The sequence below is a fragment of the Meles meles genome, chromosome 13, assembly GCF_922984935.1.
Source record: "Meles meles chromosome 13, mMelMel3.1 paternal haplotype, whole genome shotgun sequence".
Taxonomy (NCBI): domain Eukaryota; kingdom Metazoa; phylum Chordata; class Mammalia; order Carnivora; family Mustelidae; genus Meles; species Meles meles.
Genome location: NC_060078.1, coordinates 46,823,576 through 46,848,537, shown reverse-complemented (window position 1 = coordinate 46,848,537; position 24,962 = coordinate 46,823,576). Strand labels below are relative to the sequence as shown.

The window sequence follows — 24,962 nt, the reverse complement described above, 5'->3', positions numbered from 1 at the left end:
ATCAGTTCTGGACTTTGTATTTATTTCACTCCTGCCCCTCTTCTTTCTCCTCCCCCTTTTCTAAATAAAATGTTCCCATCACATGTAGCTAATCTAGCCTAGAAAGCTAGGTTCCTGTCCCACAGGCTGTGTGAACCCAGAACACCTCCTGTACTCATCTGAGGCTTGGCTTCTTCATCTATTAGAAGGGAAAGAATACTCTTCTGCCCCGTTCCTGGGTTGCTGTGAGAATCATAAAATGATGCCTGGAACAGCCCTTTCTAAATTGTGATGCACATGCAGGTGCGGGGAACCTTGAGCTCTTCTCTGAAGGATTAAGATACAACCTATATATATATATGAGTGTATTTCCGGTTTTCATTTGTTTATTTGTTTTTAGATTCCACATAAAGTGAAATCATATGGTATTTATATTTTTCTGTCTTTTTTCACTTACCATAATACCTTCCAGGTCTATCCATGTTGCCCATCTTGAATGGCAAGATCTCTTTTTTATGGCTGAATAGTATTCCTACATATACATAAAATCACATCTTCTTTACCCATCAATGGACCCTTAGGTTGCTTTCATATCTTGGCTATTGTAAATAATGCTGTAACAGACCAGAGGACAAACTGGTGACTTCCAGAGAAGAGGGAGTCAGGGGATGGGCAAAATAGATGAAGGGGATTCAGAGGTACAGACTTCCAGTTCTAAAATAAATAAATCAAGTGGATGAAAAATACAGTATAGGGAATATAGTCAGTAATTGTAGTAGCTTTGTATGGTTGCAGATAATAACTACACCAGTTACGGTGAATATTGTGTAATGCATATAATTATTGAATCATTATGTCGTATGCCTGAAAAGAATATATTGCATGTCAACTGTATTTCAATAAACAATTTTAAAACAGAAAATTTAAAATTTTTAAAAATTAAAAAAAAGATATAGCCTATAGTGTAGAAAGTTCCCGAAAGTTACAGTGTGGAAAGTTAGATGACTGGGGGAAAGTTGTCTAGCAGGGTCTTGTCTTCAGAGCCAGGACTGTGGGTTTCACCAGTTGCTTGCAGGACCCTCCCATGGTACGAAAGTAAAAGATCAACAACCCACTGGCAGCTGGGAAGGGGTGGGGGTGGTGGCGGGGGGAGGAGAGGCCTTGATTTTAGCCTTCTCCAATTACCACCAAGTAACTACTTCTTCCATGCCCTCCTACAAGTTGCCAATGTGTCCTAAAATTTAGTAAAATAATTAGGAATTCATGAATGTTAGGTATTTTTTGCTTTTGTGTTTAATATAATTTATTTAATTGTCAGTTTGTATGAATTTAATTTTGATAAGGACTGTGTTTAACAACTGGCTTGCAAAAAGTTCTTGGAAGAGTTAACAATTAGCACCCAGAACTGGGTGACCTTAGCACACCACTGGATGTCCATTTTGTCCATGAACTCATGAAAAACGCAAGTCACTTTTTCAACTTTATGCAGGAACAATGCGTGGTTATGCCGACTTCATCTTGTCCATTTGACGGAGGGCGACACTCATTGGTAATCTGAATTATTTTGGTTTTGGCATTTATGTATAAAATAGTCCAGTGTTAGTTTGGTGTTGCAAGGACTGAGATTTGGGATTCTGCTAAGACATCTCCCTGGCTCTCATGAGTGCAGCCAAGCTCCCCCTGCATGTGCCTCGTGCAGAGAGAAAGCCGGCAATTTGGGGGAAGCATGCTTTGTTTCCAGAACCTCATCAGTGAGGTCTTGAGAGATCAATTTTCAATTGCTGCTGTTCTTGCCTTTTAATTATCTTAGTTGGGCTTTATTGTGATCAGTTTAATTTGTTGTGTGTTGGGCGTTGAGTCCTACAGGGCGCCTGCTCCTTATCACATGACTAATGTTCGCGACCTGGAATTTTCTAATACGCCCACTTGCATTTGTGTATACTTTGTGGCTCAAATATGAGCCTTCATACCTCTTTCTCTAAAGCAGGTAAACAACATAAAAAAATTTTTTTTGGCCTGTACAGTGATATTTTGGTATCTATAATGTACCACTGCCTGTGAGTCCGTGCTATGTATAAATAGTCTATTAGGTATTGTAGCCAATGAAATCATAATAAATTTGCTGAGTTGTCTTCAAGTTTTGGGGAACAGTTCTAAAACTATAAATCAAAATTTAAATAATAATGGAGATGCTTGGAGACTTCTTCTGTAAGTAATAAATAAGTCCTACCTGCTGGTCTCTGATCTTGATCAGAGTTGTTGATTTCTGGTAGCCAGGATGCACATGGGATGGTTTCTGAGGAGAGTTGTCTTTTCCTTGAGAAGTGAGCCTAGTGAAGCTGATCCTCTTCTCACTGACCCTGAAAGGCTTCTCTTCCCCCCTCTCCCAGGAGAGGGTGCCCACGGTGCCCATGAGGCTGGCTAGTTCAGGTGACCAGGGGGTCAGACGCAAGAAGCACGTCTCCAGCCACCTTCTAGCCATTCCCCGTGCACTGTGGGAGTGCTGGAGCCTGGTTCTGGGCCCCTGCAGCCAATTCTCCTGACCGTGAGCTCCTCCCATTTCCCCAACCTCAGCACGATGGTTCTAGGAGGCCCTAAGAACCAGACCTCCCCATGTGAGCAGAGCCAGATGGAATCACAGGAATGCAAAGTGTCATTCGATATTTTGAAATTCCAAGAAGGTAACACAGCACATTGATAGAATGAAGGGAAAACACCCCATGGAATCACGACATTTGGTACAGAAAAAGCACTGGACAAAAGTCAGCATCCTTTCATGATAAAAGCATTCAACAAACTAGGATTCAAAGGGAACTTCTTCAACGTGAAAAAGACCATTTATAAAAGCCCACAGCTAACAACATTCTCAATGGGAAAAGGCTGACCGCTTCTGTGAAGATAAGGAACAAGAGAATGCTGGCTTTCAGCACTTTGATTCAGTGTAGATGGAAATTCTTGCCAGGGCTATTTGGAAAGAGAAAGAAGTAAAAGACATCCAGATTGAAAGGGAAAAAGCAAAACTGTATTTGCAGGTGACATGATCTTATGTGTAGAAAATCCTAAAGAGTTCACAAAAAACTTTAGAATTAATAAAAATCAACAAAGTTGAATTTTAAAAAAAGTTGTATTTCAGTACAATAGTAAGGAACAATCTAAAAAAGTTATTAAGAAAACAGCTGCATTTGCATAACATCAAAAAGAATAAAATATTAAGGAATAAATCTAACCAAGGAAGGGCAAGAAAAGTGAAACTAAAAACTCCCCACCCTATATGGAGGGGGCTGGAGCCAGACTCACTGCCCAATGGGGTCCAGCTGGCAGCCAACTGGGGTGCTTCAACACCCAACCTCATATTCGGGTCCCTAAGTCTTGGCCTCAGGTTCCCTTCTGGGAAAATTTCCTGTAGGACTTACACGTAGCCTAACTTGGTCTTCCCAGAAATCCTTCCTGGAGGGCCTGGGATCAGCTACAAGGCTTTGGGGGGGGGGTGTTGGGGAAGGGACAATGGCTGGCCTCTCCTGGGACACCTTTCCCATCCATTAAGCAACTGTATCATCTCACAAAAGAGACCCTTTCTCTAAAGGACAGGACGGGAAGAAGCCAGTCTGAAGATGAGGGTCTGCAATAAACCTTTTCTAATTGTGGGCTTGGAAATAAAGCATCCCAGTTATCTGTGATCATATAGGCTGCTTGCCAGTGGGGATTGCAAATGCCTTGGACATGAGCTGAAGGCTGCATGGGGGTAAGCCAGCACACTTAGAAATCATGGTGACGCACTGTTGGCCTTTGGGGTCCTGGGATCTCACCTTCCAAGTTGGAGCCATGCTTCCAGAAGGTTCATTCAGTAAGAGTGAGAAACTAGTGGCCTGAGAGCTGTGTCCAGGGAGGCCTATAGCCAGCATATTTTGGACAAAGAGAGAGGGAGGATCCAACCTTTTCCCCAGAGCTCCCAGCGTAGCTGTCTAAGAACATGCATGGGAAGTGGCCAGCTGCCAGGATCCTAGAGCTCCTGGGTCATCATGTACATGGCCTCCAGCTGGGCTGTCCTTCCTACTAGCTGAAATCACCCTTCCAAGGAAGCATATGTTGGAAGAAGACACTTCTGCATCCAGAACTCTTGTTGAACATTCGAGATCCCATGGAGCCAGAGCAAGGCAGGGAGGGAGGGAGGGCTCTGGGGCTTGGAGCACCGCCATGGACATGCCCAAGGACCCAGCCTGAAGCGTGCCCCCCTCCCTGCTCTCTGATGACAGAGAAGGCCTAGGCTATTTGTGTGGGTGGCCTGAGGTTAAGGTCAAAACCCTGAGACAGCTCCAAACAAACCATGGGGAAGGAGAGGCCTGTCATTAAGGCTGACAGGGGAAAAAAAATTCAAAACTCCCTTCCCCACTTGCCTGAGGAGCCTGAGGAAGAGTTCTTCATATTACATTTCTCTGTGGCTGAGTTTTTCCTTATGTGGTCCACTGACTCACTTCTTTTTAAATAGTTACAAGAAGCAAGAGAAAATGAACTCAAAAGAGAGTACTTCCTTACTCGAATCCTCAAAGGGTCAGCTATCTTCTGGCACTTTCCCTGTAGCGTTGGCACAGGGCGGAGGTCATCAATAATTCCTGGGGACTGGCCTTCCCCAGGAGAAACTCCCCACTTGGGAGCCCAGCCTGCACCTGGCCGGCAGCAGCATCTGGGGCAGGGTGGGGGGAGTCTCCCTGTTTTTCTCCCTCCCTCTGGTTGTTAAGTCTGATCAGAGGAGTGCTTTGCTGGGCAGCGGCAAAGGGGTGGGTCCTGCCTCGAGGGGCCCTACTTTCTAGCGTGAGAAGGGCATTGCCTACTGAAAACATTTGCTCTATCTGCTGGGCCACAGAAATATCAGGTCTGATGCCCTGCCCCGGCAGACAGGCAGTTTCTGGAGGCTCAAGGGGCTCTGGGGTGAACCAGTGGACTCTCCCTGTCGTGGAGATTGTGGCATGAGCCAACCTCGGGAGTTAGAAGGGAAGGGAGATGAGAAGGGGCGTCTCCGCTTCCTGCCATGCCTGCGGCTGGACTGCTTCCTGTCAGCCGCTTCCCGGCTGAGAAAACCAGAGGCTGGGAAGAGGAGGTCTTGGAAGAAAAGTTAAGACTGGAAAACACTCTGGGCCTTCTTGATGAGGTTTAGGGCTGACATGCAATGTGTGAAGTGAGTTGGCCGGGACTCCAAGCTCCACGAAAATGCTGTGTTGGTCCTTTTGGGGTTTTGTGCACCAACCCTGCTGGCTCGGACCGTGGAGCACGGAAGTTCTTGGCGAGGCTGGAGAACCAGCTGGAAAACTTCAGGGCCTGGGACGCAGTGGGCTGGGCAGGCCTGGGCCTTAACCATTCTTCTCTTCTTTTCCCTGGGGGACGGCAGGACCCCTGTATGGGCCGCCTTACTGAGCTAACTATCTGCATGGTGCAAGGGGAGGGGCTCGGAAAGACGGCCTTACCGTGGGCAGAAGCAACCCAGAGGCCACGTGGGGTGAAGGCTATCTGCACACCTTTGGTGGGGATTTGCTCCAAGCCACCTGCTGGGAAGTGGCCTGGTAGGAAACGGGCATTAGGGCAGCAAGGCAAAGCAGCAGGACCTCTAGGTCATCTCTCCTGCCCTGCCCATGCTTTGCCTAACCCCTCTGAGCTTCAACCTCCCTCTAGAAAGTAGGGTTATCAGACACATGAAAAAATGTTCATCATCACGAGCCATCAGGGAGATTCAAATTAAAACCACATTGAGATACCACCTGACACCAGTTAGAATGGCCAAAATTAGCAAGACAGGAAACAACGTGTGTTGGAGAGGATGTGGAGAAAGGGGAACCCTCTTACACTGTTGGTGGGAATGCAAGTTGGTGCAGCCACTTTGGAGAACAGTGTGGAGATTCCTGAAGAAATTAAGAATAGAGCTTCCCTATGACCCTGCAATTGCACTACTGGGTATTTACCCCAAAGATACAGATGTAGTGAAAAGAAGGGCCATCTGTACCCCAATGTTTATTGCAGCAATGGCTACGGTCGCCAAACTGTGGAAAGAACCAAGATGCCCTTCAACGGATGAATGGATAAGGAAGATGTGGTACATATACACGATGGAGTATTATGCCTCCATCAGAAAGGATGAATACCCAACTTTTGTAGCAACATGGACGGGACTGGAAGAGATTATGCTGAGCGAAATAAGTCAAGCAGAGAGAGTCAAGTATCATATGGTCTCACTTATTTGTGGAGCATAACAAATAACATGGAGGACATGGGGAGATGGAGAGGAGAGGGAGTTGAGGGAAACTGGAAGGGGAGATGAACCATGAGAGACTATGGACTCTGAAAAACAACCAGAGGGTTTTGAAGGGGCGGCGGGTGGGGGGGGGGTGGGAGGTTGAGGAACCAGGTGGTGGGTAATAGGGAGGGCACGTACTGCATGGAGCACTGGGTGTGATGCCAAAACAATGAACACTGTTATGCTGTAAATAAATAAATAAATAAATAAATAAATAAATAAATAAATAAATAAAAGTAGGGTTAATAATGCCCGTCTGGCAGGGTCGTTGGGAAGACTAATAAGGGCATACGGAGACTCTGGGGGAATAAAAGAGCTGACTCATGTGACCTTGGATATTACTGTTTTGAGTAGAAAAAGTAAGAGCTAAAGAGAAAAGCAACCCACCACAAACACTATGATGTAGTTAGTGAAACAACTACATACAGCTCCGAAACTGTTGTATGTGAATCCTGAGAGTAAACAAACCCGTGAATGGATGGTGGGTGGCAGGAGACAGACTCCTACGTTGTCTTTGGGGGAACCATCGGGCTCTCCCAGGACAGTGCACTACGCGATAGACGCTGGTCAATGAGCTGCTGACCTAGAACATATTAAGCATTACAGGTAAGATCAAAAGTCTGTTGAATTATGAGGGCCCCATAACAAATTGCCCCAAACCTCATAAAAGATGGAGCTCTTACTACGCTCACTGTTTCTGAGGGCAAGGAATTCAGGCAGGGCTGATGGCTGGATTTGGAGGGGATGGCTATTCTCTGCTCTGAGATGTGTGGGGATGCAGCTGGAAGATTCTAAAAGCTCGATGGCAGAGTCATCCGAAGGCTCATTCACTTGCGCATTTGCTGGTTGGCTGGAACCTTTGCCAGGGCTGCTGGTTGGAGCAACTCCGTGGGGCCTGGGGTTCTTCACAACATGGTGCCTGAGTCCAAAGGGATGTAGAAAGAGAAACAGGGAGATTGAGAGCGAGAACCAGGAGGAATCCCCATGGTCTTTCGTGGCCCAGCCTTGAAAGTCTGGAAGCATTGCTCCCTGCCTTTTATTGGTGGAGGCAGCTACAAAGTCCACCTGGCTTCTGGAAGACAGAGACCCTCTCTCCATGCGGCAGTGTGGACTTTACGTTGTAAGAAGGGCACGTGGGGTGGGCCATCACTGGAAAATATAATCTCATACAGCCTCATCTAATCTCTCTCCCTCTTCCAAGGTCACCACCGTTCCCAAGGGCAGGTGACGATCTTCAGATGTCCTCTATTCCTTTGCATGCATAGATAACAAAGACTTGGTTTAGGGCTTTTGTGGGAGGGGGTGCGTGTTTAATTTTCACTTACTTAAGTGGAATTCCCTTGCATTTTTCCTTTTTGTAATTCACGTGAATTCACTTATTAGTAGATACAGATCTGTATTTTTTTATTATAGCATAGTATTCCACAGTTTGGTTACGGTGTAATTTATGTGACTGTTTTTTCTTTTGATGGATCTTTGAAATATTCCCTTTTTCTTTTTCTCTTATAAATTAGACGGCAATAAATATTTCTTCAGGTGTGATTTCATGCCCATAGCACAAAATGTGAACGTTTCCCAGGAAAGAGATGGCTGAGTGAAAGAACACACCCACTTTTAATTGCATGGGTACTCTCCAGTTGCCTTATAAGAAAGGCAGGTACACTGTTAGCAGGAGAGTAGAAAAATGTTCACTTCCTTACTCCCTCACACTCCCGGAGAACTGTCAGTCTTTTTCATTCTTGCTTGTCTTAGGGGCAAACGCAATACACTGCACATCATGTGTTTTTAATTTGTAGTTTCCTCATTATAGTTAGGTCGAGTTGGGCTGAGCATCTCATCTGTTTCTCAGCCATCTGCATTCCTTCTCCTGGGAATTGCTTGTTCATTTCCTTCACTGAGCTGCTCATGGCAGTTTCACTAAAAAGCAGAGAAATGCAAATTGAAACAATGAGGTTTTTTTAAGTGATGAAGTTAAGAAAAGATGACAAGGATTCCCGATGCTTGTGATGATTGAAATCGTGTAGGTTCAGAAAAACCAGCCTATAATTAGGGTGTTAACTTATAGTTTCTTTCTATACACTTTTAATTAAAACACAACCCTAGCATCTTATGAAAATATTCCTAGTTTTTTTATATGAGGTAAGGCCAGTGGTGGCTTAAAAAAAATAGTGAATAAGAATTTTCAGCATCACTTACTCATTGAGTCTTCTTTTTCTCCTAGATTTTATTTATTTTATCTCTTAAAAGTGCAAATATATAGGGACACTTGGGTGGCCCAGTTGGTTAAATGTCTGACTCTTGATTTTGGCTCAGGTCACGATCTCAGGGTCATGGGATCAAGCACTGGGTTGGGCTCCAAGCTCAGGGGGAGTCTGCAGGAGATTCTCTCCCTCTCCTTCTGCCCTTCCCCTGACTCATGCATGCTCTCTCTTTCTCTTTAATAAATAAATAAAATCTTAGGAAAATTCAAATATATAATGTGATCTTTTTCTGGACTTCTCTTTTCTTCCATTGATGTATTTATTTTTTGCCTGGTACCCCCTTATTTTTATAAGGCCAGCCTCTGGATTTATTTGGTAAGAGAGAACACAATCACTGTATTTCTTCTTTCCACTAGGGAACATTGTCTCTTTGTAGGTGCAAGTGTGACTTCTCATCACTCCGTAAAACTCCGTGCTATTCTCCTTCATGCAATCGCCTTTTGTTCTGGAGAGAAGAATATTTTCCTAGGTGCTGGCTGTGTGGGTGGTGTGGGTGTTACTTTGGAATTATAGGGATTATTTCCAATATATTACCTTTTCGAGCTATTTAGATTTGCGGATGCAGAGGAATAGAGTTGGTGACACTGAGCAGAGGTGGGAGGGAATTGGAGAGAAGTATTTTGGAGAAAGTACATTCCAACATGAGGAACTCCAGGAGCAGAGAGAGAGGGCAGGCAGGAAGGTGCGCCAGAGTGACTGTGCCTGGACTGAGATTTGTGCAGGTGGAGAATGGAGGGGACCCAAAGTCGTGGGGTGAGAACCATCTTGCCTCAGGGCAGCAGAGAACTGAGATGCAGAGAGAAGGCAGATCTGCTAGGTAGGCGCGCCCTTGACAAATACCATCAGGAGCTCCAATGTATTGTTTAGTCATTCACTGATTTGATGATTATTTCTAGAATGCTTGTTCATGTGTCAAGCATTATTCTAGATGCTAGGGATATGACAGAGGAAAACTGAATGGACTCTCTTCCTCGTGGAGCTTACCTTTAAGAATAGAGATGAATACAGATAAGCCCATTATGCACATGTACACATACATAAAATTGCCTGAGGGCAAAACTAAAGCAGAGTAAGGGGGAAAGATGGGTGGACAGATGCTGTTTCAGCAGACTGTACTGAGAGAGTGAGCCACCAGAACTTAGAGCAAGGTGTGCCTGGTAGAAGGGCAAGGGCAAAGGCCCTGAGGTAGGCTGTCCCTGGCACCTGGGGACTTAGGCCATGGAGGGCCAAGAGATCTAAATGAGACAGGGGTGCAACACTGGGGAGGAGGTAAGATGTTCAGTCATCTGATATTTCCTCAATATCAGGTCAGCCCACTTTGATGCTGGGTGATAACAGTGTGTGACATGTGTGTAGTTAAATGAATGTGGTGTAAGTTAGAGTGTATGCATGTGTGACCATATGTGTGTTTTTAGGTAAACGTGTGTATGAATTTGTGTGTGTGTTAGTTTGTATGTGTGTGAATGTGTATGTATGTGTCTTTGTGTTTAAATGTGTGTGTTTATGTATGTTTGAGTGTATGTGTGTCTGAGTGATTATGTGTCAGTGTGAGGGTATGTGTGTTTATATATGTATAAATGTCTTTGTGGGGTATGTTTAGATGTTTGTGTGTCTATGTGTGTACAAGTGTTTATGTGTGTGTGTGTGTGTGTGTGTGTGTGTGTTCTGTGTTTGTGTTCCTGACAATAAACAAGACTGGAAAGGTCCCCATGGAGAAATGAGATCCTGATAGGAAGCCTCTCCTGGGCTCCAGGTGGGGTCTCAGTCTTTGCCATAGGTCACAGAACAGACCAGTGTCATTGATGAGGTCACAGAATAAAGCCAGCATCCTAGTGACAGCAGGGAGCCCAGTAGCCACTCAGGCTGGGGCCAGTAGAGGGCTTCAGCACAGCCCAAGCCATCTTTCACCAAAGAACTGGAGCACTGAGTCCCCTGGGTGCTGGTGTCCAATCATGAAACGCCACTTCACGGAGCACAGGGTAGAGCAGTCACCCACAGATGGCACCAGCCTCAGCTTGGCCAGCCCGGAGTCCATGGAAGAGGGCACGGAAATGTGCTGGTCAGGTAGGTCCCGAGAAAGGGTTGAAGGGTGCTGCCAGCTGTGTCCCCTGGGAAGGAGGTCCCGGAGGATGAGGAGTGGGCATGGGATCACCCCTCAGTGTTGTTACCAAGTGTTGTATTGGCCATAAAAATGGGTGGTGGGTATGCTTGAGGCCATTGTGAGTACCTGAGGTGATTTCAGAAGGTATGAGGATGAAACTGTAAAATGTTCCTTATATATATTCATGTACATTGGACAAACAGAATTGGCATGTGAATCCCATGTTTTGAGAATAATATAAAGATGTCCTGTATAATAAATTGAGTAAAGTTAATCTAGAGCATCAATTTGAAGACCACTATGAAGTGACTGTGGGCAGCACCTAAGGGTACAGTCCGCTAGGCTCTTTTTGCCTCAGTTTCCTAATCTGTCAAATGGGAATTACAGCAAGGTGATTTCTTGTTTTTTTTTTTTTTTTCAATATTAATGGAGTTAAAACATGGCAAAGCACTTAGATGGTGATGGGGTACAGTGAATGTTCAAGGAGAGGGCGAGATGCTCCCTCTGTAAGATGGAGACACATCACAAATGCCAAAGGGGGTTGTGGGGCTGGAAGACCTGGCCAAATCATGTCCCATGCATGGTTTTTAAGATTGGTTTGTTTGAGTTAATTTAAACAGAAATATTATCAGTTTTCAGTATACAATTTGCAGAACTTTGGAAAGTATACATTTGGGTAAGCACCAGCATGATCACGATATGGAATATTTTCACCATCCCCAAAGGCTCCCTTGTGACCATTTGAAATCAGTTACCCTGTATCCACATCCCACCCACCCACCCATCCCCAGCTCCTGGTAACCCCTCATCTCTCTTCTCTCCCTGGAGTTTTACCTTTTCTGGAATGTCATCTAGGTAGAATCCTATACTGTATGGGCTTTCTGCCCTGGGGCTTTCATTTAGCATATGCATTGGAAATTCTTCCACATTTTGCCGGTATCAGGGGATCATGCTTTTTACCAGTGGATAGGCTTGCCTGGTATGGATGTACCATCATTGGTCCATTCACCAGTAGATGGTCTTTGGGGGTTTATTTGTTTTTGGCGATCTCATTCATACATTGTTTGATCCTCATCATTAACCAAGAGGTAAGCATTGCCATCCCCATCTTAGGAGGAAACAGCCACAGGAGCAGAAGGCACGCGTAGGGGCTTGGAGCCCAAGCCCTTTCAGAGTCCTGAAGGTGAGTTTCAGTTCTGATCCTTGCGGGGGGCACTGATGAAAATGTCCTTCCACTTCCAGGGGCCAAAAAGAGTGAGCAGACATCTCCACGACCTGGACCGGCTGTTCCCCATGAGGATGACGTTTACTTGGCCAGAAAGGCTCGGGCAATGCTAAGCTGGAGCAGCTCTCCGTCCTCCCAGTCCTCTTCTGAGTACCAGTCCTACTCCCAGTACCAGTCATGTTACTCCTGTGCATACGACGACGAGGACGCCGCCCAGCAGAGCGTGTGCGCCTTCTACACCCACGTGCAGACCGTGCAGGGTGTGGCCGTGGCCTGGGAGACTGAGACGGGATTCGAGCCAGTCAGCAGGAAGCCCCGCATCCATGAAGCTGAGTTCATCAAGAGGCAGAGGAGGAAAGGCTCCTCCTTCGAGATGGCTTCCAATACCGACCTGCGCTGGGAACTGGAAGCCAGCAAGAATGACTGCTGCCCAGAGGAGGACGACCTGGAGCTGCTGGGGCCCCTCGAGTGCTGCCTGCAGGAGCTACGGGACACCCCGGACTGGCTGGTCACCACGAGTTATGGGCTGCGCTGCGTGGCCTGCTGTCGGGTCTTCCCCACGTTGGAGGCTCTGCTCAAGCACGCCCAGTATGGCATCCAGGAGGGCTTCAGCTGCCAGATCTTTTTCGAGGAGATGCTGGAGAGAAGGCGGGCCCGGGGCCAAGTTCAGGAGCAACAGCTGGAGGAGGAGGAACAGAGCCCTTCGGAAGGCAGTGAATGTTCCAGGCCGCATGCCAGGGTGCTTCCCTCGTGGCAGCAGAAGCAGTGAGCTGGAGGTGATGGGCCCAGCCCTGCCCTCACCTCCGGCACCTTGGTTGCTCCTTCCCCTGCCAGCAGGACCAGAACTATGGGGGCCGGGGGATGAAAGCCAGCAGGAGCTAGAACTGGGCGGCCATGACAAGGGAAGGGGAAGATCCCCTCCAAAGGGCACAGCATTTCAACCAGAGTCCATTTCAAACCTGAATCCAAAGAGGTGGGCTTCAAGTGTTTCTGACCATGGGCACGAAATCTGAAGCCCGCGAGCCTGTGGCCACAGGGATTTCTATTTTTGTTGGTAAATCAAGCAGGTCGTGACTCAAAGGAGAGCCAACTGCAGATGAAGCGTCAGCCCTATATTTTTCATTGCTAGGAATCCGCCATATGCCCTAGTTCTATGTCTTATTTTAGTGGGATTAAACTTGAGAAACTCAGAATTTAAGGCCATGTCTAAAGGAGTGAACCATGCTATTAGGTTGGAGCCGCAGAAAGCTGCCATTTCTGTAGGGTACACACCAGCACAGACACTTGGAGACAGGCAGGTTCCCAGAGGTAGAGATGGGGTCTGGGTAAGTCCTGCTACCTGTGAGTTCACAAAGGTCAACCTTATGTTTTAAAATGTTGTTGCAAAATTTGTTTGCACCCTGCTATGTGTCCCCAGCTCAAGGGGTTGCATTCGTTCAAGAAAATACGTGGAAGGTTCACTGTGGATTAGGCTGATGAAACATACAGCCCAGCCTTCTAGTGAGTGGCAGATAGAATAGGCAATTACAAGGCAAGGGGCTGAATCACATAAAAGAGGTTTGGGCAGGTCAGTGGAGCCCCCACTCCCAACTCGCATTGGTTGATGAGGAAGGAAGACTTTCCAAAAGAGGCAATGTTCACAAAGGCTTGGAGGACAGGTAGAATTAGTAAGACCAGTCCTTCTCAGTCTTGGTGCTGTTGACATTTTGGACTGAATAATTGTCTTTGTGTCAGAGAGGCTGCCCTCTCCACTGCAGGGTGTTGGACAGCATCCCTGGCCTCCACCCACCAGATGCCTGTGACATCCTCTTCCCTACAATTGTGACAATCAAAAATGTCCTAGAAATTAACAAACATTCCCTGGAGGGCAAAATCACTGCTTGGTGGACAATAACTGAGCTGGACGAGAATGTGAATCTTAGAACAGGGAATGGCACAAGATGTTTGGGCAATTGCCAGTGACTCAGTCTGGTTGGAATGCTGGAGACATTTCTCCCCTCATGTGCTCCATAAAGATTTAGCACCTGCTATGTGCCGGATACTGTACTGGGCAAGCAAAAAAACTGGTGAACAGGCATGCATGGTTTCCTATGGAGCTTATGGCGGGTGGGCAAAAACAAACTCCATATATACATATTTAGAAATAATTATGGAAGTACTCGTTTTATGACCTCCAAGGCCCTTTATGGCCCAGCTTTGCTAACTGTTCCGTTACCATTTTATAGCATTCACTGTTTCACTCACTGTGCTCCAAGCTCTCATACCTCAGGGCCTTTGCACTTACTCTCTCCTCTAAGTGGAGTGCAAATCCTTCTCTGTCACTCTTTTGGTTGACCCCTTGCTCATCCTGGAGGTTTCAGTTTTGTTACTTTTTCAAAGGGGATTTTCCCAATCATGCTACCTTAGTGCAGGCCTCATTCTATTTGCAGATGGTTTTAAAAAGAGAAGTAGCATAATCTGATTCATGTTTCAAACTCTTTCTGGTCGTATGTGAAATATGGATTGGTACAGTTAAAAGAATAAGTAGGGAGATAGCTTAAGAGGCTCTTGGAGAAGTCCAGACAAGGGACAATGTGGCTTGCATAAGGCTTGTCACAAGACATGAGAAAGTACAAGGATGTACTCAAGGCCCATTTGGGGAATAGATCCAAAGGACTTGGGGATGGGTGGATGTGGGGTGGGGGAAATGGGTTTGTCAAGGTAGACTTGCAGTTTCCTAGCAGGAGTAAATGGTAGGTGGTAGTACAGTACCAGATATGGGAAACTTTGGAGGAAGGTTGGCTCTGTGTGTGTGTGTGTGTGTGTGTGTGTGTGAAAGTGCATGTGTGAGTGTGTGTGTACATGTGTATGTGTGTACATGAGTACAAGTGTCTGCATGTGGATGTACATGTCTAAGTGCCGAGGATGGTGGGGGTTGAAGTCAATTAGGACAAGGTCAATTCTAAATGCTGATGACACATCCAAGTACAAATGTTGACTGGAAAGTGGTGTATGATTTAGAACTCAGATCAGTCTGGATTAGGAACAAATTAAAAAGCTAACAGCACATGATGGTACCAAATTTAAAACCACAACAGTGGGTGGCTGAGGTTAAGTAGGGAGCTGGGTGGAGTTACACTGAAAGAGTGTGGCCTGAGAAGGAAAGAGAAATGATGTGGGGACTGCTTTTCTTAGGCATTTTCTTCAAGGTCAGCAAAACTAAGATTATTTCAAGGAGGGATGAGCAGTGTTAAATGTGGAGAATATGGGAGTGAGCTGAGGATGAGACATTTTTCATCTCATCTGGCACATGGAGGTTACTGATGGCTTTGATGGGAGCAGTCTCAGGCTGAGTGGGGCAGAGGCCAGATGAGCACAGGCCAAGAGTGGACATGAGGCCAACCACAGGGAACAAGCATAAGACTACTCTGTTGGCAAGTTTTGTTTAAAAGGGGAAGCAACCATGGCTGTAGCTGTACAAAAGGAAATAAAAACGATGAAGATAGGGGAAGGAGCAAGTTTACATGCTAATGAGAATGAATCAGGAGAAAGGAGGAGACAGAATTCAAGAAAAATGGGGAAATCCTAGAACAGTGAAACAGGTGAGAGAGGGCTGTATCCTGAACAGTTATCAAGAAATGTGCCCTTGACAAGGACATTTTTGTGTTCTCTGTTGCACTCAGATGGATAGTAAGGTCAAGTAGGACTTAGGAGACAAAATTATAAAACTTGAATTCCCACCCCCTCCCCCAAACCTACAAAGAACACTTGAGAAATTGTAAGCAAGTCAGGTTTGCATTTGCGAAAGATTACTCCGGTGAGCAGGATTGAGAGTGGATGAGAAAGAGCATTGCTGGCAAAAAGGAGTTCAGTTAAAGCATTGAAGGCAGGATGAGTTTGAGATATTTGAGAGATGGAAATGGTGGATTTGGTAGCTAGTGTTTGATGAGGGTGGTGAGGAGAAGGTATCTAGAATGACTTCCACATTTTTCAACTGAGTGGCTGGTGAATGTTGGGGCCATTTCCAGATAATGGAATAGCAAAGGAGAAGATTTGCTGGAATACTGATGAGTCCACTTTTGAATAAGGTCAGCTTGTGATAGAAACATCCAGAGGGGAGTTAGAAGGATCTGTAACTTGGAAGAGTATTACTTGGGTTGGGGATTGCAGTCATCTACGTATATGTAATTAGCTAAGTACATGATGCCTTATGTGGGCCTCATGTGGGATGCGTTTTCTCTGCTAGCCTCAGTGGAACAGGAAGCCATGAGATCATCTTAGAATAGACATCAGCCCCATTGAGGATGGTATCTTATCACCAATTTTAAGATGCCACAGATTCATAGACTTTCTAAATTCATTATGAAAGGAGCTGGAGGAGCTTTGAAAGGATAAAGGGATAGGACAATGGCCCAACTTTGTCACGTTCTTCTTAGAAGGGCTATTTGGTGTTTGAGGGAGGCTCAGTAGGTAGGTAGAAGCCAGAAATAGTAGAGCACTAGTGAGAAGAACATTTCAATTTAGAAATCAGTGTGCGAAGAAAAATGAGGCATGGCATCTATGGTCTGGAATTTCAGCCTTTAAGACAAGTGTAGCCTTGATATTTTAAGGGTCAAGCATCATTCTAAATACCCTGTAAATATTAAGTCATGTAATGCTCTCCACAATCTAATGAGGTGAGTACTATGATTAGTTTGATAGGTGAGTAGACAAAGATCTTGCCAAGGCTGTACAGCTGGTATACAGCAGAGTCAGGCTTCACCCCTAGGCAGCATGGTTTCAGAGCCTGTGCTGTAACCATCACATGGAGAAGAAAATTTTAATGTAAAGACAGATGCAAGGTATTTAGAAAAGCAAACATGTCAACTCCACAGGTTATATTTTCTTTAAATTAAGTAGCAGCAGCTGGAGATCAGGGAAAAATGATGGGCATTCAGAATAAATGAAAGATGACAGAAACCTTGGGTAAGCAAACTTTTAACGTAGAGAATAACTTAAACTGACACGTATGGGGGAGGAAAGGATAAAATTGCTCTTAGTCACTTGTTGTTAAAGTATAGCTTAAACTCAGCTGAGTTCAGTATTCAATTGTGGTTTAAACTCATCGCTTTGTAAAAACCTGGGACTGCCACCAAATAAGGTAAGTATCAGTGTGGGTAAGGAGAACTCCTCCAGGGGACTCAAGGGACTTCAAACATTTTAAATGTTTAACCACTTTAGACCTTTTGTTTTCCCAAACCATAGAAAAAGGTGCAACTCATTTTATAACACTTATGGAAACCTGATAACAATGCCTGGCAAAGATAGCACTAAAAAAGTGAATACATCAATATCATTTGTAAACAACAAAATAATAGCTAATAGAATTTTTTTCAACTAGGATGCCAAGATAATTCAATGGGGGAAAGAATAATCTTTTTAGCAAATAGTGCTGGGACAACTGGATATCTATATGCAAAAAGTGAAGTTGGATCCCTACCTCACACCATATGTAAACATTAAAACCATATGTAAAGCAGTTAAAACTATAAAGCTCTTAAAGGAAGACAAAGGTATAAATCTCTACAATGTTGGTTCAGGCAATGGTCTCTCAGATATGACACCAAACAAACAGAAAAATATGTTTTTATTTAATATTCTGGAAATTACAACAAATTCAATAAAAACGTGAAACATATAAATAAGGGACAGAAAAATCTCTCCATTTTTGGAAGAAGACAATATAGTTACCTTGTAAGTGCAAATGAATTGAGATTAAAAAAAGAGGTAAAGGGCTGAGACCCAAGGTGTATATCGAAAGCTTTCTTGCGAATTAGGTGTGGCTAATTAGGAAATAACATAGACAATGCTCCATTCACTAGATAGGCAGATATTAATGTTAAGTGTTGTGAAATGTCGATGTGATTACCTCTAGTTGATAATTATTGATAATTTTGTTTTCTATGTAATGCACATTATTTTTAAAGTTTTCTAGATGAGGAAGTATGGCTTTTGTAGTAAAAGGAAACATTTAATCATATTTAAATTAAATGTGATTGAATTTAAATGTAATTCAAAACAATTCAGGTGAGAAATGACCTTGGGGGCCTTCTCCGTCTACATTTGTGGTCTACAAGCTTGAAGAACCCCAACTTCTAACATCACACTCCTTAGTCCTTGCAAATGATATTAGCTTCCATTCTAAGACTAATGGAGGAGGACCCAGCCAACTCAAGAGAGTTATGTTACGAAGCTCTTTTTGTGGTATGTCCTTGTTACTTATGGGGGTTGATGAAAGCTCTGAGTGAGAGGGAGATCTTGAAAGAGAACCAAGGTGGGAGCTCAGTTGAAGGAAGGAGTAAACACAGTGAAGCTGAGAAAGGAAACAAGGGCCCTACAAACAGGGCCCTGAAGGGAGACCCAAAGGCTATGCAGGAGGACAGAGGGAAGAGGAAGTTGGGGAAGGGACACAAAAGGGTAGAGAGAGAGATAGGAATGGCAGATATTAAGGAATATATTGACTGTGGAATGTGACATCACAAAGGGGGTCCAGGTCGGAGGCTGGTGGAAAAGGATGAAGGTCCTATCAAAGATGGCTCTGAGATGTTCAGTGATGGATGCTATTATGGGCTGAATTGTGTACCTCCCATTTTCCTGTGTTGAAGTCCTAACCCCTAGAACCTCATGATGTGACCTTATTTGGAGATAAGGTCTTTAAGGAGGTAATTATGGTAAAAAAAAGTTACAAGTGTGGGTTCTAATCCAATCTGACTGCTGTCTTTTAAAAAGAGTAGATTAAAACGCAGATGTAAGAGCATGTGAGGAAGACACAGGGAGAAGATGGTCATCTAGAAGCCAAGCAGAGAGTTTCAGAAAAACTGGTCCTACAGGCACTTTGATCTCAGACTTCTGGCCTCCAGAATTTTGAGAAAAGTAGTATCTTTTCTTTCCTAGGCAGACCTAGGAAATAATTCAGAGGCTGACGAAGAAGAACCAGAGACAGGAAGGCAGCAGCCAGAAAAGTCAATGTTTTCAGTGGGGAGCCTTCTGGGTCCCATGTCCTTAGGAGAGCAAGCACAGAATGAGTGGTCAATCAAGGTTTGTTGATTTAAATGCTCAGAAAGGCATAAATACATTTGGGAATGAACCAGCTGGATTCCCACTGTGTTTGGACAAACACAGAGTGTCCTACCAGCCCCTAGGACTCTGAGGGCTTTGGGCATCTATCAGAGGGTTTGACAGAATGAATCTGATGCATGAGTGCACAGTGGTGTGGGGATTAATTAAGAGAGCCCAGTGTGTTTTCTCTGATTTTCTTCTGTGCCTCTAATGCTTCCCCCACCCAGTGTAATGGAGCTGAGGCCCCACCAGCCCATGGGCTGGGCACAGGGAAAATGGGGGCCTGGGTGTACTGAGCTGTGGGGAAGATGGAATAAGCAGTTTATGAAAACACTACATCTAGAGCTCAAAGCCTGGCGTCAGGAGCCAGACCCTGTGTGTCCATGCACGCATGCGTGTGGGTATGAGTTTGTGAGTGTGTGAGCCTGTGGTGCATGCCACTCAGCCCTGGGCCTTGCTGTACTGGGCTCGGAGCAGAGCACAAGGACCTGGAGAGAAGGTCGGAGGGCAGGGTGGGCTGGAAACCATGAACGTTAGGCTCTGTCAGCCTTCCTGATGCCTCTCCCAGTGCTCACCCGGCACTGCAGACTGAGCTGCCTTCAGTCTTAGGAGAAGGGAGTGAGAATTCCCCATAGCAGTGTTTTCTCAAACTTGAGTAGTTTCCTTGCAAAGCACAAAACCTTCTTACACACCCGTGTTGGCTTAAATTATGGCTGCTGAAAAAATTCACTCAAATGTAAACATTCAGATTGATAGTTGTTTACAAGTATAAAATAAACATGCATTTATAAATTAAATACAATGACAACAGCCATAAAAACTCAAACTAACAGCACTGATTGAGCTGAGTGTTTGTAAAATCCACTTGCCTATGGGACTCAATGGGAGGCCGACTCCTCTGTGGGAGACGTGTCCTCACTCTCATGGGCAGAGATGACATGGTCTCCCAATGTGAACACTATGGATACATAAACTCATCCACTTGAGGTCGTCCTGATTGCCAGCCTAATGCAAACTAGGGCGTAAGACTCATGTGCCACCCGGGGTTTATAAGGTACCCAGATTATCCACATGTTTTAAAATTTTTTATAGATCTTCCTAAAGTTTCAAGAATTCAATGAGGGAGAGTAAATTCCTGGGGTTGCTCATGTTTTTCCCAGGAGAAAAGCTAGAGAGCACTCATGTAGAATGTTCTTCATTCCATAGACATTCACCGGTTACTGCCACTCAGGTAACAGAGCTGGGCTCAAGCAACAGGGATGTAGAGATGACTGAGAGCCAGTGTCTGGCCTTGGGGATCAGACAGGGACATTCACTTAAGTATTAATGATGTTGCACATAAAGGTTTGTATAGGAAACCATAGGGGCTTGGAAGAGAAGACCCAACAGACTTTGGGGGCTTGGAGAGTTTCCTGGAGGAGGTGATGGTTGCCCAGCAAAGGAGCTAAGCACAGAGTCAATGAGGACTTGGATAAGCTGAGAATCTTGAAAGTCCAGCTGTGTCCTTGAGGGGCAATTATTCCAGGCATCCCAAGCTAAGCTAAGACTGGGGCTCTGCATTTCTAGAACAAAGGTTATCCTAATGAACAGAGAAGGAGGGTCTCCCCCACCCTCGAAGACCTCACCACGTGTCCTCACAAGCTCTTCTGAGAGGCTGGTTAACAAGTCAGCAATTTCATCATCAGAGAGTCATTCACTGACTTAAAATTTTTCCTTCTGTACTACAATAAAAATATCCTTGCAAAGCTCACATAGTAAGACAATATCAGAATGAAGTAATTCATCAGTTTGCTACGGGGTCAGGGAAAGTTCCTGAGGGCATGGAAATGCGGTTGGGTGGGACTGGGGAAGAGGAGTGGGGCCAGATGTTGGCCCTCACCTGCTGTGGGCTGGGGGCCAGGAAGAGGGACATGTACTCTGGAGAGTTCTCAGGCCTCGTCCATCCATGTGCGGGGTGGGGTGCATGTGTATGTGCAGGTAGGGGAGTCAAAGGGCAGGAAAGATGGGCAGTCTTCTGGCTCACTGGGTAGCCTCAGCTTTCTCCGCCTTGGCAAGTTACTACAGATGGTGCACAAAGGGCTAGCTCCTTGTATCCTACCCTCCTCCAGCCAGGAAACATGAGCTGAGCAACCCGGCCTACCTGAGATGGAGACCAGAGCTTTCTGCCCAGCAGCTGCCTGGGCTCCTCCTGTAGCTACCCGCCCGGTTTCCCCCTTGTTCAACCCTGGTGCTCTGAGTGAGCCAGTGTTTGGGAGGAACATGAGCAGTCTGAATCTGGTTTTCCTGGTTTGTTCTCCATCAAGGTCGAGGGTAGCTAAGAGCAGCACTCAGTCGGCCCCGCTGACTCCCGAGGGACATAGCCTCCCTCTGCAGAGGTGGAGTAGGTGTGAGGGCAAGGCCAGGCTGGCGGTGGGAGTCTGGGCTGACAGATGCCTAACCTGAGAGCTGCATGCAAGATGGGTGCCGAGGAGCATGCTGTCCTGGAGTTGGCGTAAGAAAACCAATCCCATTTTGTATTTGGACATGATTCTGGATCTTGTCAACCTTCCTCTCACAAAATCCCAGAAGGCATCGATTGCCCCAGCGTACTGCATCAGCGACTTCCGTTCCCCTTGTCTCTCAGTCTCTTGGTGAGGATACCACTAGTATTTTGTGCAGACTGGTACCTGGGTGCAGGATGGCCCATTGCCCTTTAAGGCATCGTATCAGAGCCCAGCTCCCTGATGTCAGTTGTTGTAACAGTCAAAAATGCCCCACACATGCCCAAAGCACTCCTGGGGGTTCACGCTGCCCAGTGACTGGAGCCACAGGTCGTGTCCCTTAGGACAGGCTCTACCAAGCTCCACTGAGACTTCCTTCATTGGCCAGTCCGAAGCACGTGGGTGCGTAGTGCCAACGGAGCAGGAAGAGCGGGACCAGTGTGAACACCGCGGGGTGTGAGAGAGGGCTCAGGGGCTGGGTGGAGACCTCTTGGCAGGGCTCTGGCATGAAAGCTGCTCCCCGCTCCAGATCCCCCTGGCCCAATAAAGCCTGTTATTTACAAACACCAGGATGTGCCAAAGAAACTTCTCTTCCAGAACTACTCTTTGTTAGTTCCAGGTCAGCATGAGAAGATTAGGAATTTTTCTTGATTCTCTTGTGGCCTTTTGTTTGGGGATGAGTTGCCTCTGACAGTCAGCCTCAGAGACTGGGCCTGGTGGTGGGGGTGGGAGGCCACAGCATAGTCTGCTGGCTTCCCCCATATCTGTTTGCCAGCCCCCCATCAGCTCCCTGTTTGGCTGCTCTCTCAAAAAGTCACCTGCCTTTCCTGTCTCCCTTCTCCCTCTCCCCTTCCTTTCTGTTAGGGGCCAAACTGTGGTCCTCAAAATTTGTATATCGAAGTCCAAAACCCCAATACCTTGAAAATTGACTGTATTTGGAGATAGGGTCTTTAAGGAGGTAATTAAGTTAAAATGAGGTCATTAGAGTGAGTCCTAATCCAAGATGACTGTGTAAGAAGAGGAGGAGATTAGGACACAGACACACACACACAGAGGACACCATGGGAAGACACAGGGAAAAGATGGCCATCTACAAGCCAGGAAGAGGGGCCTGGTGCACCTCTGGAATAGTGATCAATGACTTACCATGTGTTGTGCACTGCATAGCACTGGGTTTCTAAGAGCTCAGTACTCAGTGCTGCCCTTATCTCAGAGAACTGACCCTTTGGCAGTGGTATTTATTCCCAAGGCATCGCATGTAGGCTCGAGGATGAATCAGTTGTCTTTCCCTGCTTCTACTCTCATTGTGAGTTACAGATCCTAGAATTGAGTATTTCTCGTGGATCTCCTGTCAACAGTATTGAACATATTAGGTTCCATATAGCCCTTCCTCCAAACCTGCTCTTCCCGTAGTGGTCCCCTGCTCTGAGATTCCAAGGGGACCCTTGTGACATCTCTCCTTCAGTGGGACCCACCATTATTGATTTGAAGTTCAAACTCCTGGGTCTACATCTCACTTCTCAGACACAACTGGTTTTCTAGGTCCCCAGAAACCACCTATAAACTTTGAAAGTCCTGTGTCCTTTAGCCTCTGTGCTTTGACACACATTGCTCCCTCGCCTGGAACAAGCCCCTCACCCTCTTCTTGGAGGACTCTCTCCGTGTCCTTCCAAGTTTAGTTCAAGGGCTACCTTCATGTGAATGTTTCCTGTTTCCAGCCAGATAGGAAGAGGAAGTGGTCAAGGTCTCTACTGTGGTCAGGGATAGAGATAACACATCTAGTTCTTTATCCCTCCCTCATTCCAGTCCTTTCCTTCTGGAGCCTTCTAGAATCTGGGTCCACTTCTCTCTGCATCCAGCCAGCCTGCAGAGTTCCTAGTACAAAGCTCACGGTCAGTGGTAAAGTCATGGAATGATCCCAGTTTATCAGCGTCACCAGTGAGATTGGTTTGCAGAAGCTCTTTCTATATACATCTACTGTCAGGCTTACAACCTCACATTCCTTCCCTTTACGGAATACCCAACCTCACATTCCTTCCCTTTACGGAATACCCAGTGCACCTCACAGCCCTTCCCCAGTCGTGCAGGGGACAAATGCTGCAGGGTTCATGGTAGTTCTGTCGTTGCTAGTTCATAGCTTTTCCTTCTGCTTGGATGGACGTACCTCCTGTAACCACGATCTCTTCTTTTATACCCTTCCCCCAACCCCATCAGTTAGAGCTAAAACCCTTTTAATCCAAAATCCACTCTTTGTTCATTCCCTCCCTGTGATAATTCAAGTGTGCAACTGACTGCTTTTGGGGGTGAAATGCTGGTGAGCCGTATGGAGGAAATCTCAAAAATTACTCGTATAAATCCAGACTGAAAAAGCAACCCAGAAATTTGCCCAACACCTTAGAAGGGGGTGTTTACTTTTCCTTGGTGCTTTAATTTAGGGATATAATTGCTGTACACGAAATCAAGCTGATTCTTTTTTTTTTAAAGATTTTTATTTATTTATTTGACAGAGATCACAAGTAGGCAGAGAGAGAGGAAGGGAAGCAGGCTTCCCGCTGAGCAGAGAGCCCGATGCAGGGCTAGATCCCAGGACCCCGGGACCATGACCAGAGCTGAAGGCAGAGGCTTTAACCTACTGAGCCACCCAGGTGCGCCAAGCTGATTCTTGAACCATGCGATACTCTCATCTCAGACTCAGGTTTTAGCAGACGACTGTGTAAGGAAAGAGGAGAGACCAGATATTTTGAGGGAATTTGGATTTCTAAGATTCTTTTGGTGGTGACTGATAGAATCCAGATTAGCTGAGGAGGGTTTCCACATCACTCAGTGTCCACAGGGACCAATATCTACTTTAGAATAGTCTGGATCCTCACCTGGAAACTCCAGATAGGGATTTTCAAAAGAGGTAATTAAAAAAATAATTGCCTTGCAGTATTATTCTTCTAATTCAAAACAGTATTATTCTTCTAATTCTAAGTCAGACCTGATAGAGTCAGGGGATGGACAAATATGTCAGTAGAGGATTTTCAAATCTTCTTAAGCTGGTGAGGGAGTGGGCAGGTGGCAGGGTGAGGGCCTTTGCTACTGTGGTCCAGAGCCAACTGAAATATCTAGTCTCCTCCGGGTTGCTGGTTGCTTCTCCCATGGGGAGTGGGTATATTTTCCCATTCCTGTGCCATGCAGCACAGGTCTTAACAAGATGGTCTGGTAGATTATTTGAGAAACTGAAAAGTACTGAGAGAGTACATGGTTGAAAACAGAACAATGTCACATATCACAGAAGCACACAAAAAGCACTTTCCAGCCCCAAATCTCCAGCATAAAACCAGAGAAAGCAAAGCCAAGGGTGGGCACTTAAGTCTAATGCTGGGTTGAATATCCACTCAGTCCTTTGGGGAGAGACTGATATTTGAAAAAGATACAATGATCGAAGTAGGGATTGGCTCCTTCAAGTGTGGCCAACATGTGTAAGCACTCCTTCTACTTTCCACCGACTAGAAAAGTAAATTGCAAGCACGAAGTGTGAAGGGAGGTCACGGCAGACACCAAGCAGTCCCGC

The 24,962-nt window shown here is 45.7% G+C and overlaps 2 protein-coding genes across 2 annotated transcripts in view; both read left to right on the top strand.

Moving 5' to 3' along the window:
• TMEM273 (transmembrane protein 273) overlaps window positions 1-12,000 on the top strand; it is a 52,554-nt gene extending 40,554 nt beyond the window's left edge. Inside the window, exon 7 of the transcript XR_006821182.1 lies at window positions 11,867-12,000. The gene's annotated coding sequence lies outside the window, so the exon portion shown is untranslated. The remainder of the gene's footprint in view (window positions 1-11,866) is intronic.
• FAM170B (family with sequence similarity 170 member B) lies at window positions 10,476-13,690 on the top strand. Its single transcript, XM_046026594.1, has 2 exons — window positions 10,476-10,587; window positions 11,867-13,690. The coding sequence occupies exons 1-2, from the start codon at window positions 10,476-10,478 to the stop codon at window positions 12,616-12,618; spliced, it is 864 nt and encodes a 287-aa protein (XP_045882550.1). The 3' UTR covers window positions 12,619-13,690.
• Window positions 13,691-24,962: the final 11,272 nt, after the last annotated feature.

Coding starts and splice junctions, on each gene's coding strand:
- FAM170B (XM_046026594.1), top strand. CDS start 10,476: ATGAAACGCCACTTCACGGAGCACAGGGTAGAGCAGTCACCCACAGAT. Junction 10,588..11,866: donor CACGGAAATGTGCTGGTCAG/GTAGGTCCCGAG, acceptor TTCCACTTCCAG/GGGCCAAAAAGAGTGAGCAG.